General features: G+C 34.4%; 4 protein-coding genes across 4 annotated transcripts in view; 3 read left to right on the top strand and 1 right to left on the bottom strand.

Annotated features, from left to right (window-relative positions):
* Window positions 1-3,607, top strand: part of LOC109822013 (chaperone protein dnaJ GFA2, mitochondrial-like) — a 10,486-nt gene extending 6,879 nt beyond the window's left edge. The window contains exons 10-18 of the mRNA XM_020388169.1: window positions 78-142; window positions 224-298; window positions 961-1,033; window positions 2,169-2,260; window positions 2,348-2,419; window positions 2,535-2,591; window positions 2,753-2,801; window positions 3,114-3,180; window positions 3,283-3,607. Of these exons, the coding sequence (XP_020243758.1) occupies window positions 78-142; window positions 224-298; window positions 961-1,033; window positions 2,169-2,260; window positions 2,348-2,419; window positions 2,535-2,591; window positions 2,753-2,801; window positions 3,114-3,180; window positions 3,283-3,382 (650 nt within the window). The 3' untranslated portion in view covers window positions 3,383-3,607. The remainder of the gene's footprint in view (window positions 1-77; window positions 143-223; window positions 299-960; window positions 1,034-2,168; window positions 2,261-2,347; window positions 2,420-2,534; window positions 2,592-2,752; window positions 2,802-3,113; window positions 3,181-3,282) is intronic.
* LOC109822012 lies at window positions 3,699-4,984 on the bottom strand. Its single transcript, XM_020388168.1, has 6 exons — window positions 4,857-4,984; window positions 4,629-4,678; window positions 4,426-4,531; window positions 4,267-4,325; window positions 4,096-4,160; window positions 3,699-4,008 (listed from the first exon to the last, which is right to left on the bottom strand). The coding sequence occupies exons 1-6, from the start codon at window positions 4,944-4,946 to the stop codon at window positions 3,992-3,994; spliced, it is 387 nt and encodes a 128-aa protein (XP_020243757.1). The 5' UTR covers window positions 4,947-4,984; the 3' UTR covers window positions 3,699-3,991.
* Window positions 5,655-8,490, top strand: LOC109821483 (protein LOW PSII ACCUMULATION 3, chloroplastic). Its single transcript, XM_020387669.1, has 9 exons — window positions 5,655-5,790; window positions 5,903-6,055; window positions 6,488-6,535; window positions 6,604-6,643; window positions 6,733-6,833; window positions 6,989-7,181; window positions 7,270-7,368; window positions 7,953-8,070; window positions 8,205-8,490. The coding sequence occupies exons 1-9, from the start codon at window positions 5,731-5,733 to the stop codon at window positions 8,323-8,325; spliced, it is 933 nt and encodes a 310-aa protein (XP_020243258.1). The 5' UTR covers window positions 5,655-5,730; the 3' UTR covers window positions 8,326-8,490.
* On the top strand, window positions 8,623-9,474 carry LOC109821484 (umecyanin-like). The gene is made up of 2 exons (XM_020387670.1): window positions 8,623-9,073; window positions 9,147-9,474. The coding sequence occupies exons 1-2, from the start codon at window positions 8,902-8,904 to the stop codon at window positions 9,359-9,361; spliced, it is 387 nt and encodes a 128-aa protein (XP_020243259.1). The 5' UTR covers window positions 8,623-8,901; the 3' UTR covers window positions 9,362-9,474.

Genomic DNA, 11,966 nt, shown 5'->3' on the forward strand with positions numbered 1-11,966 from the left:
AAGCCTCAAGTCATTATTTTCATTAAAGTTTTCTGGGATTTTGTTTATACGAGTCCATATTGTTTTTTCTTTTGCAGGTGGGAGCGGAGTGCCTCCTGGAACTAGACCTGAAACATGTAGAAATTGTAGAGGTGCAGGAATGGTGAGGCATTTTCTGTTCTCTAATGGTTAGATGTATTGAACACGGTGGCAATTCATGCATGGTTGCTATATGCATGCACAGACTTACTTGCAACGAGGACCATTTACATTGCAACAGACCTGTTCGGTTTGTGGTGGCAGTGGGAAAGTTATCCTAGTAAGGTTTCTTACATGTAATTTGTGATATTCCGGATACTTTTTCTGCTAAATATTACTTGAGAAGTCACCATTGATCTTAATTGGCCAAGGTCAGTTTCAGACCAAGGTCAGTTTCAGACCGTGCAAAATTTGCCCCTAAACTTAATCCCGAGAATATATTTTCTTTTTCGCTCACAAAGCATTCCTTTTTTTACACTACGTGTTTCGTTGTACTTTATCGTCTGCAAGAGGACCAAATATAAAATTCCTAATATATAAGACTTGGGCGTGTACTTGGTCTGAAGTACAAGGTAATTTGTAATTGAATATTTGATGCTGCAGAACTTATAAAAATATGGGATTTTACAGTGTTTCAGCAGGATACAAACTTACTAATCTGAACTTTTGAAGCATCTAGATCAATCAAGAATCAATTATATTTTGCTTACTTGTATAAGTTCTGAATGTTTAAACATATATTCCTGCAGGAACTATATATCTTTTAAACGCAGAGATGCAATTACTCTCTCAGCCACGACATTTCATTTGAGCATTGCTTAATTAATAGCTCATTGGCATATACCCTTAGTTATTTCTCCATTTGCATCCTTGATTTTCTTGCTACATTTGTATATGTTTTGTTGGTGTGTTAGTATTCTCATATTGTATAATTTGTTGCAGAATCACTGCAGGTCATGTGGTGGACAGAAAGTCGTGAAAAGCACAAGAACAGTAAGGCTGGATGTGATGCCTGGTATGTTTGTATCATGCTAAAATTGTTGTACCATAACGTAATTGAATCATAGTATTGCTGTGATATGCCATGTCATTGTGTTCCATTGTATATTTCGTTGTATACTGTGATCCATTTTCTGTGATATTCCTTTTAATGGACTTTTACACATATTTCTGCTAACACTTCATGGAGAAGTCTGTTATTTGTTTCAGACATATCTAAATCAAGTATGGGGTGTTTGTTTTAAATCCTATAATTTTAGGATATGAATTTCACCATGGGATTTGAAATCCATAGGTGTTTTGTTATGGGTTGGGATTTCTAAAATGTTGTTTGTTTCATTAATATTTTGGGATTTGGAATACTTCAATTTGTAATATTTTGTTTGTTTCAAGCTCAAATTGTAGCATTACCAAATGCCAAAATTTTGTAATATGTGAATATGCTATCTTGGTGAGGTTACCTCCCACAAAAAGATAAAATTGGGATTTGTCAAATCCTCTCCAATTGAGAGGTAAGCACACCCATTTATGAGATTTGTCAAAATCCTCTCCAATTGAGAGGATTTGGCAAATTCTAAAAATTGAGCACTTTTTGTACTTTTGGGATTCAATATTCTAAAAGTTTTCTTAAAACAAACACCATATATGGAATCCCAAAATACAAAAAAAACTCACTTTTTGATCCCAAAACTTGTAATCCATGCCAACTGCCAAAATATTTGGTGAAACAAACACCCCCTATATGTACTTGGCATGCCATTGACACCAATCAAGTAGCAAATGTACTTTCTCAGGGGAATAAGTTTGTTAAAGTCCATGAGTTATGAGGAATTCTAGTTGGTGAAAATTTAATTTTGTACTGTGGAAATTATCAGGATGCAGCGAGAAGATATAGTTTTCACCAATGTGAAGTTGCATCGTGACTTCTTTCACAGCTTGATATAAATATCAGTTTCTTATTTCTTATGCTTTGAGCATCATTATTTCCAGACCTTTCTCCAGTGCTTATCACATTTTCGTTTATTATTTATCAAGAATACCAGATATACCATTTTTTGTAATACAGAAGAGTTTCAATGTATTATAGTATGTTTTTGTTCTTGACTTCAGCCTGTAAGGTTCTGCTGATTATGCAAGTGTCCAATATGCAGGAATTGATGATAATGACACTATCAAAATTCATAGGAGTGGGGGAGCAGATCCTGAAGGAGGTCAACCTGGCGATCTTTACGTTACAATAAAGGTTATGTATTCTTTATTTAATCACTGCAAACACATAATCATTTGGAAATGAAGGTATTAAACTCTATTTTTCCTCTTTTTTTTCCAGGTTCGAGAAGATCCTGTTTTCAGGAGAGAAAATGCCGACATACATGTCGATGCTGTCTTAAATGTGACTCAGGTAAAATTATAAGCTAGCTGCAAAGATCAGCTGAAATTTTAGGTGAAATTATTTACATCTCGAAGCGAATGTATCAAACTTAACTAATAAGAGCATTAATTTTTTCTGTGTGTAGGCAATCTTGGGAGGAAGCATACACGTGCCAACTCTTACAGGAGATGTAGTTCTTAAGGTCCATCTCGATTCTCCATCTCTTTCGAATGCCTGCCTATTCGTGATTTATGTTTTTTAATAGAATAATGCTTCGACTGCCTCCCTAGTTATGATTAGGTGCAAAAACATATATCTTTCAATTAATTCCTGTTCCTGACAAATGATTTTACATGTTCACAGGTTAGGCCAGGTACTCAACCAGGTCAGAAAGTTGTCCTAAAGGGGAAAGGTAAGATGTTGAAAATTTTGATCAATTTCCTCATTTTGAATCAGTCACATATCCCTTTGGGGAGTAACTTGTTTATCACCATGAAGCAATGCATTGACCTTTTCTCAGAATCATGTACCCTTAAATGCAATAACCGCAGTTATGATTTATCTGACCACTCTATAGGAATTGTTCTCCACGAGTAATACTTTGAGAAGTATCTGGATACTTCGTCTATAAAGAACAGCCATATAATGGTTATTTTATCGCGCTAAAGCATTTGAAACGTTCTACATATGTAGTTTCTAAACAAATGTAATTGCTAACCTGCAGGAATAAGGTTGAAGAATTCCAGCGTACATGGTGACCAATATGTTCATTTTAACGTCTCCATTCCCGTGTAAGTTTTTTCAATCCTGAACGCTCTCCTAGGCTATATAATGAGAGCCATACGTAAGCAAAGATTTAGAGAATTGGTTCTTGAAATGTGATATTTGTGCAGTAATTTGACCCAGCGGCAGCGTATGCTGATTGAAGAGTTTGCAAAAGAGGAGCAGGGGGATTATGATAAGGGTTCGAAAGCAGCAGGAGCTTCAGGATAGATAATTACACACATAAGAGTAATAATACGTTAGAAATCCATTTGTATATATGCTCATAATAATGGGAGAGCCACCATCCTAATGCCGAGCTCTTGTATGAGCTTGGTATTAATGTTCTGTTCAAATTCAAATATTGTAATTTACATGTGTCATAAATCTGAATTATTTTCTTAAGGTCTTGAACATTACAAGCTAATGTATTTAATCACATGTATTTTCAGCTCACAAGCACCAGGCATTTGGAGAATTTAATGATTTTTCGTCCCTTGAAGCTAGGAAGTCATATTTTTCTTTTCTTTTTCTTTTACTCCCCTTCTTTTTTTGAAGCTCTATAGGAAAACAATATCTGTAGTATTAAAATTTACACATATGACACGCACGTTTTTCGTCTGTGCTAAGCGTGAGAATATGCAGGAAAATAAGTTTTGAAACTTCCAATACGCACATGAAAATTTTGCGTCAAAAGCACCCTCTCTTGGAAGCAATGCTGTCTAAAGCCCTTGGTACACAAAATTTTTGCATTTTCCCCCCTTCATAAATTGCATCATCTCCTCCAAGCCCTATTTACTCAATATTCTAGCTGATCCTTGTATCTCTGAAAATCTCTATTTAACCAGACTGATGATCTGCAGTGAGTAAAGATAAATAAGAGCAATTTGAAGACATCATCAAAAAATTTCTAAGCCTATTAATATTAAAAATAGTGTATATACCCTGAGATATTGTAAAGTAGCCTCCCGTGTTGGTAACAATGAGTTGATTACCATATCCTTGCACTCTAAAGTTCAGTGCAATTTTGATCAGTAAAGAGCAAAATTGAGTGTAGATAAAGTCACGCTTGTAAATAATTACATGGGTATAGAGAAATAATAAATGAATCTTACCTTCGCATGCAGTAACTATATTCCTGCCTCCTAACTTGATCCCTCTCTCCTTCTTCCAGCTGAATTTAGGAAGAAAAAATATATATAATAAAATTATAGACCAATAAAAAAGTCATAGAACTCCCCAATGAATTAAAATATTGCGCATGCTTTCGTTACCGGATCATTTTTGTAAATAAGATCATAGCAAGAACGTGAAAGGCATCTCAAGGAACAATTCTCCCTTTCCATCATTGAAGCCATGCATTTCTCTCCCCACAATCCACTGCAAGAAAAAATGGTGCAAAAAATAAAAATTAAATGGAGAAAATCTTTTTCGAAATTTGTACAAATAACCTACATTAAGTATTTCCATTATGTACCTGTCTATGTCGTTATAGCACTTGCTTTTTTCAGGAGAGTCCGTAGAATACTGAATCATAAACAAAACAAAGAACAAAAAAAAATTAATTAACAAAGAAAAATTGCAAAACTGAAATAAATAAATAAAAATTACAAAACTGGATTAAATATTAAAAAATTAACGAAACTGAATTAAATAAAAAAGTTGCAAAACTGAACTAAATAAAAAACAAAGTAAGAAAATTTACAGCGAATAGTTTTAGAAAAGCTTGGACAAAGGAGAAATTGATGAAGAAGAAGATGAAGAAGATAAAGGAACAAAGGGTCGGATTCGGCATTGGAATCCGCCCTTTGTTTCCTTAACAAGCACGCTGCTTCCAATTCTTTTTGGCAAATTTCAAATAATAAGTGTATTTATAGGTTTTCATTGGTCTTTTTTAACTAAAAAAATGCATTTCTATTTCCTGATTTGCTAAATTTCCTAAGGTTAATAACATTAATCGTTAAACTTGGAATAATTAGAAATGCTCCTCTCTTTATGCGAGGCCATAATTGGTAAATTTTCTACTAGTTTCATATGATTTTTATCAGAACTATTAACTAAAAACCCATTAATCAATATACAAAATTTTAACATATTTTTCCATAGAAGAAATTTTCAAAACAGACTCAAACCAAGTTTTAATTTTTAAAATCGACTCACTTTTTTTTTACAAAAATCGACCCACTTTTTGCCACGTCAGCTTAATCTCATTTCCTAATTAGTCGGGGTTGCCAATCCTGACTATTTAGGGCACAAAAAATCGGGCTTAAGATTTCTAATTGGGGTTTAATAACCTCCTAAACAGTCGGAGTTGCCAACCCTGACTGTTTAGAAATAAGATTAAGCTGATGTGTCAAAAAATAAATTGATTTTTATAATAAAAAAATGAGTCGATTTTAAAAATTAAAACTTATGCTGAGTATGTTTTGAAAATTTCCTCTTTTTCCATATGATTGATGTCAGATAAGGCTGTCCCATCTACTCGTGAGCTATCCCTTCGAAGACCACAGAGCTGATTCTCTTTCCTTCAAAAAAAAAAAAAAAGAGCTGGTCCTCTCTCTCTCTCTCTCTCTCTAAAGATGTCAATGGCAATTTCTGACCCATCTTCTCTCTCTGCAGCTCAATTAAGCTTCACCAAGGTGATCACATTATAAATCAACCGCGTTGTTGTTACTTGACTCTTGAAGCTTCAACCTCTCTTGACCTTCTCTTTTTCTAATTCTGTTTCCTTTTTTTTTTATTTGCAACCAGAGGATTTGTAGAGTATACGGTGGTAACCACTTATTAAGAGCGACTGCAAGGAGAAAGGATTGTTTAGCACGCTCTGTTTCAAGCGAAGGCAGCAACCCTTCAGTGGAGGTTGACGTCAGGTTTCCAAGAGATTACTCTGAGCTTCTTCAACAGGTAATCTTGATGATGTGTTCTTGGTTTGTTCGATACACTGTTGATTTTAGTTAAACTTCAGAAGTGAACCCTGATAATTTTATTGTAAACCGTAGTTGGTTGTTGATCATGGTGGTGGGACTTAGGAGGTTGTTGTTGGTTTAATCAGAGTAGAATTATTAATCAAACTGCAGGTGGAGGAGTAACAAAATATTATGATGTAATCGGAGAACACCTAACGAAATCGGAGAGAATATTAGAAGTTTTGGAGGGTAAAACTTTCGCGCGATTAGTAGACAGCACGCGCGAAAACATGATAAACAATACAAGTTTGAAGTAATTTAAAACTATGAAAATAACTTTCATAAAAATATAAATGCTGTTAATTCCTTTAGATCAATTTTTTCTCTCTCAAAATGTTGAGCTAATTTGGTGTGATTGTAGTGATCACAGGCGAAAGCTGCGACTGAATTGGCTTTCAAGGACAACAAACAACTGATGGTAAGTCACATAAACAATAATCCTCTAACTAGATAACAACCTATATAACACAAAGCATGAATATGCAGGAGATTGAATTTCCAACTGCAGGCTTGGAGTCTGTACCAGGTTCACTAATTCTTATATTTTCCAGATTACTTTTTTCAGAACTCTCATATTGTGATATAAAATTGAATTTTTTTTTTGGGGAAAAAAAGGTGATGGTGAAGGAGGAATAGAAATGACCGGAAGCATGCAGCTCATTCGAGAATTCTGTGATCTCTTCATAATTTCAGAGAAAGTTGCCAGAACAAGAATTGTAAGCTTTTGCATCATGTTCTAATTTTGCTACTTCTGTTCATGATAACCATTGAGTAAATGTAGTATGCTAACTGAGACAACCTGAAAGGGTAAAGTTCAGACAGGCTTTCTCAGTAACAATATTTAATCTACAACCTTAATATGATTCGGCAGTTTTTTCCGGAAGCAAATGAAGTTGATTTTGCAAGAAAGTCAGCTTTTGAAGGATCTTCACTTAAGCTCGATTATCTAACAAAGCCATCATTATTTGAAGATTTTGGGTTTGTGACGAAGATCAAAATGGCAGATAGAGTGAAGCCCGAGGACGAAATTTTCTTGGTTGCGTACCCATATTTCAATGTTAACGGTGACCATATAAATCGATATTAATTACCTCTTCACTTTCTAGCTTTGCCTTGCTTAGATTGGTTATGGTTGATTTTTCCCCCCTCCAGAAATGCTTGTGGTTGAAGAGCTTTATCAGGAAGCAGTAGAGAATACTTCTAGGAAACTCATCATATTCAATGGAGAGTTGGACAGAATACGAAGTGGATGTATCCTTTGATCCATATTATTTTCTACTGTGGTATCTTTAAACTTGAAACTATCCCCTATTTTATTGAGAAAAAAGACCATCATAGTATTTGCATGCCCAGATACTTTAAAAGCTTTTTAGATTGAATAGATGTCAATGTTTGCTCGAAGTTTAATCAAATTGAAAGTGTTCTAACATCTAGTCCTGAAGGTTTTGCTACGGGGACCCAAAATATGGGACCAATAGGAGGGAACAAGTGAGGTGTCCCCCTCCTATTAGATAATGAGTTGGTCATCATTAATGATAGCCAACTCATTATCCAATAGGAGGGGGACACCTCACTTGTCCCCTCTATTGGTCCCATATTTTGGGTTCTTGAGAAATTTTTCAGTCCTGAATTTTATGGCAACTTTGACCAAAGCTTCAAGGCGGTGGTGAACTGCAAAACTGCCACTATTTTCTTGTTGAAACTCAGTAAAACAGAAATCCCCGCGGAGGTTTGCTTGTTGAATTCTTCTTCACAAAATTACATTTCTTTTTAAGTTTTGCTCATGAAAAAATTCCTGAAAATAAATACTTCTTTTGTACCTTAACGATCTAGAGATTATCCACCATTCTTCTACCCGAAGCTTGCAGCGCTAACAAAGACCTTTCTTCCCAAGCTAGAAACCATATATTACATTCACAATTTCAAAGGCCAAAGAGGAGGAACATTGTTCAGGTTTAACCCCACACATTCATTTATTATGCTAACAAAAAATGTCGAATATTTTCAATAGCATCTTAAAAAATGTTCTTCGTATCTTCGGAGTTTAAGTGTCAAACCAATTATGATATGCTCCAAATGGCTTGCAGGTCATATCCAGGGCCATGGAAGGTACTGAGGAAAGATAGAGATGAATACATTTGTTTGCACCAGCAAGAAGAGATGCCGTCTCTCAAGGAAGTTGCACTTGATATTCTTCCTTCGAAATAAACAAGAATCTCACATTTTGCGTAAGTTGTTTCAAATATATAGAACAAAGCAAGTAAGGTTTAAATGTTATGCTTTCTGTGTCACTATAATGTTTATGAAAACAGGATTTGTTTGTTTGTTCATTCGTTTGGAAGCAGCAATCAATGAAAATATTGGTCACATCGATCCTTGGTAGTTTGATACATTGAGATTTTTTCATTTGTTCTATATATTTATTTAATTATGTGCGATATTTATTTCTTTTTCTTTCTTTTGACATGTCTTCTCTGCTTAATTAGAACATAGTTGAGATATTAAAATTGACAGTTGTTAGTTTCTTTTCAAAATAAAATCACTTTGTGGGTCGTTTGAGTTTATCAAAGATGGAAGTGGAGAACGTGCGTGTGGAAAGCAGTTACGGGAAGTGGGAGAGAATTCAGAAAGACTTCAGTACGTGTGATTTCATGGGTTGGGTTAATAAAACAAGGCAGTTAAAATCTATCAACACCCTTTTTCTCCTCTCTTATCAGTTTCTCTGGCAAAGGTAATTTCTCTCTCAATTCTCATGCAATTGATGGGTTAGTAATTTTTAGAGCAATGTGTTCTAGCACAAGATTCTTGCTCCAAATCGCCATCGCAACCATCATCATCGCCACATGCAACGCTATCGACCACATAGTAGGGAACTCAGTATGGTCAATTCCTCCGAGCAATGATTTCTACAGCAACTGGTCTGACAATAAAACCTTTTATGTCGGCGACACCTTAGGTGACTAACTTCTTTAAGTTCCTCATCCAAAACAATTTCTTTCGTGTTTGTTGATATCGGTTAATTTCCCTAGTGTTCAGGTTCGATACAGGGCTATCGGATGTGACTCAGGTTTCAAGGACAGAGTTTGAGAACTGCACTGCTGAGAATGTTTTCAGGAGGATATTGATAGGGCCAGCTGAAGTTTCTCTAATTGAGCAAGGGGTGTACTATTTTATCTGTAGCTTTGGGAATTACTGCAGGCTTGGGCAGAAGCTTTCAGTTCCTGTTCAGTTTCCACCAGAATAAGATGCAATGCAATCAAAGCTCATGTTTCTCTCTGTTTGAATTCTTTTGCTTGTGAAATAATACATTTTTGGGGTATTTATCTCCAATTTCTAAATACATTGGCGCATTTATTAGCTCGGTTTTAAAATAGATGTCACTTTTAAGTGCAAGGTTGGTGAAAGTATGGGACATTTAACTGCAATTTATGCTCATTTAAGTGTTATTTGGTCCGTGTTTTTCTCTAAAAGCTAAAAAGAACCCAATTTCTCTACATATATAGGAACACCACATAACATAACAGAGGGTACCAAAATATAACTTGTAGAAATTTTAGGGTATTTAATTGAGGCCATCTACAAATTGTGAGCATTTATATGCAATATTGGTTAAATAAGAGGACACCACAGTGCAATATTTTGAAACTTTGGGGGCATTGATCTGTAATACTAAAATACTTTGGGGCATTTATTTGCTCGGTTTTAAAATACAGATTACTTAAGTGAAAGGTTGGTGAAACTTTATAGAGCATTTAATTGCAAATTAGGCCTTAAATAAATATCTTTTATAGTTTTTTCATTTTACATACCCTAACTTTTTTGAATTTATCATTTTGCTATCCTGGGTTTTGCTTATATGAAATTTTCACATGGATATTCCCATATGACACTTGCATGCTAAAATGATTCCAAGTGTCATGTGAAAACATTCTGATGAAAGTTTTCCATACCTGCACAATAGAGGGCAGCAAAGTTTCAATTTTATAACTTTGGATACACAAAGGATATGCAAAAACAAGTGAGTGTGTATGAGTTGAAAATGAGTGAAACTACAAGGTTAACCAACTGCTATATTGCCAAAAAAAATGCCAACAAAAAAGAGTATATAGTTTCTTATTACAATTTATCAGATAGGTGATTGCATTTTAGTATAAAAACAATATATATAGTTCTTTATTCTAATATGTGGACTTTTAAGATGGAAGTGTATGGAGTGCAAAATTTCTTAATACATTTATTGGAACAATTAAGAGAATTATAGAAGCCTTACAAAGAATCCAGCATGACAGAAACTCAAACGGTGAATTATTTAATTCGTCATAAGGCTTCATATTGTCCAATATTGGAGGTAGAGGTGGGCATGGGCCAAGTCGGGCCTGACCCGTGAACTGGCATGTCCGTTTTTGGTCCGGGTCGATTTATACATGGGCCCCGGAGGATCTTGATGGACCAGGCCGAGGACTTCGTTCCTGGATTTGGAACTGGACCCAACCCAACAGCCAGATCCGACTCGACCCACGATGGTTTAGATCACGGGTCAGCTCACATTCTTTTTTTATGGTTAATTTTTTCCCAACTTTTTTTTTAATTTTTTTTTTTGCTAGATTAGAATTTAAAGAGGAAAACCTATATTTTATCTTTCTGAAAAGTATAAATCGTATGAATTTACAACGGGTGATGGAATTATCTTAAATTATAAAAGATTCGCAATAATTTGAATGTTTTCAGTAAATCAAAATGATTATAAATATTCATCAAAATACTAAATAGAGCTTAGAAAATCTCTACTACTACTAAAATTATAACTCAAACATCTAGATGTTGCAAATTTTAATTGAATCGATACTAAAATACATCTAAATATAAGTATTACGTAAGGCGCGCCAAGTCGATCGTGGATTGGGTCGAGCGTGGACTGGGTTGGGCCTAGCCCACTATAAGCCAAGCCAATTCTTAACCTAATACGGGCTAGGCCGGTTCGGCTCGCTGTTGGATCCGGTCCTAATTGGATGTGCTCCTTGAATTTATAGTTTTCTTTATTTTTAATAATATATAATATATTATTCATTTATGTTTAGATTTGGTAACCAAACTTTATATATAAAACATGTTTAAATTAGTTATTAGATTAGAAATAAATGAATTGATTTACACACATTAATCTGGAGGATCCAATTATTAGAGAGTTGCTCCCATGAAACATGGTTCGAATCCTCCCCAACTCAGCGTAACCAGAGCGGATCCCACTGTATAACACGCCCTGAATCAATCAGCACGTGGTATACTCTCTCTTATATATGTATACTCTCTCTTATATAATATATTTCTATATATGTATAATATGTCATATGTGTGTATATATATACTCTCTCTTAGTATATAAGTATATATAAGTATACTCTCTCTTATATAAGTATATATATGTATAAGTATATATAAGTATACTTTCTCTTATATAAGTATATATAAGAATACTCTCTCTTATATATGTATAATGTATGTATATATGTATGTATGTATATACTCTCTCTCTTAGTATATATGTATATATAAGTATGCTCTCTCTTATATATGTATAATATATGTGTGTATATATATATATACTAATATACTCTCTCTCTCTCTTAGTATATATGTATATATAAATATACTCTCTCTTATATATGTATACTCCCTATTATATAAGTATACTCTCTCTTATATATGTATAATATGTGCGTGTGTGTATACTCTCTCTCTTAGTATAAGTATATATAAGTATAGTATATTACAACGGTTACTTCTTTCCCATTGGCCCAACGGGCAACGGCTACTTATGCGATTCTCTCTCTCTCAAATTATAACTTATA

Source organism: Asparagus officinalis, chromosome 8 (assembly GCF_001876935.1).
Source record: "Asparagus officinalis chromosome 8, Aspof.V1, whole genome shotgun sequence".
Lineage (NCBI taxonomy): Eukaryota > Viridiplantae > Streptophyta > Magnoliopsida > Asparagales > Asparagaceae > Asparagus > Asparagus officinalis.

Excerpts from the sequence above, each read along its gene's own strand:
- LOC109822012 (XM_020388168.1), bottom strand. The coding sequence starts at position 4,946 with ATGCCGAATCCGACCCTTTGTTCCTTTATCTTCTTCATCTTCTTCTTC. Across the intron at positions 4,679-4,856 it reads CTTTTCTAAAACTATTCGCT|TATTCTACGGACTCTCCTGA; the intron begins GTAAATTTTCTT and ends TTTATGATTCAG. Across the intron at positions 4,532-4,628 it reads TGCTATAACGACATAGACAG|TGGATTGTGGGGAGAGAAAT; the intron begins GTACATAATGGA and ends TTTTTCTTGCAG.
- LOC109821484 (XM_020387670.1), top strand. The coding sequence starts at position 8,902 with ATGTGTTCTAGCACAAGATTCTTGCTCCAAATCGCCATCGCAACCATC. Across the intron at positions 9,074-9,146 it reads TTATGTCGGCGACACCTTAG|TGTTCAGGTTCGATACAGGG; the intron begins GTGACTAACTTC and ends TAATTTCCCTAG.
- LOC109821483 (XM_020387669.1), top strand. The coding sequence starts at position 5,731 with ATGTCAATGGCAATTTCTGACCCATCTTCTCTCTCTGCAGCTCAATTA. Across the intron at positions 5,791-5,902 it reads CTCAATTAAGCTTCACCAAG|AGGATTTGTAGAGTATACGG; the intron begins GTGATCACATTA and ends ATTTGCAACCAG. Across the intron at positions 7,369-7,952 it reads GGACAGAATACGAAGTGGAT|ATTATCCACCATTCTTCTAC; the intron begins GTATCCTTTGAT and ends AACGATCTAGAG.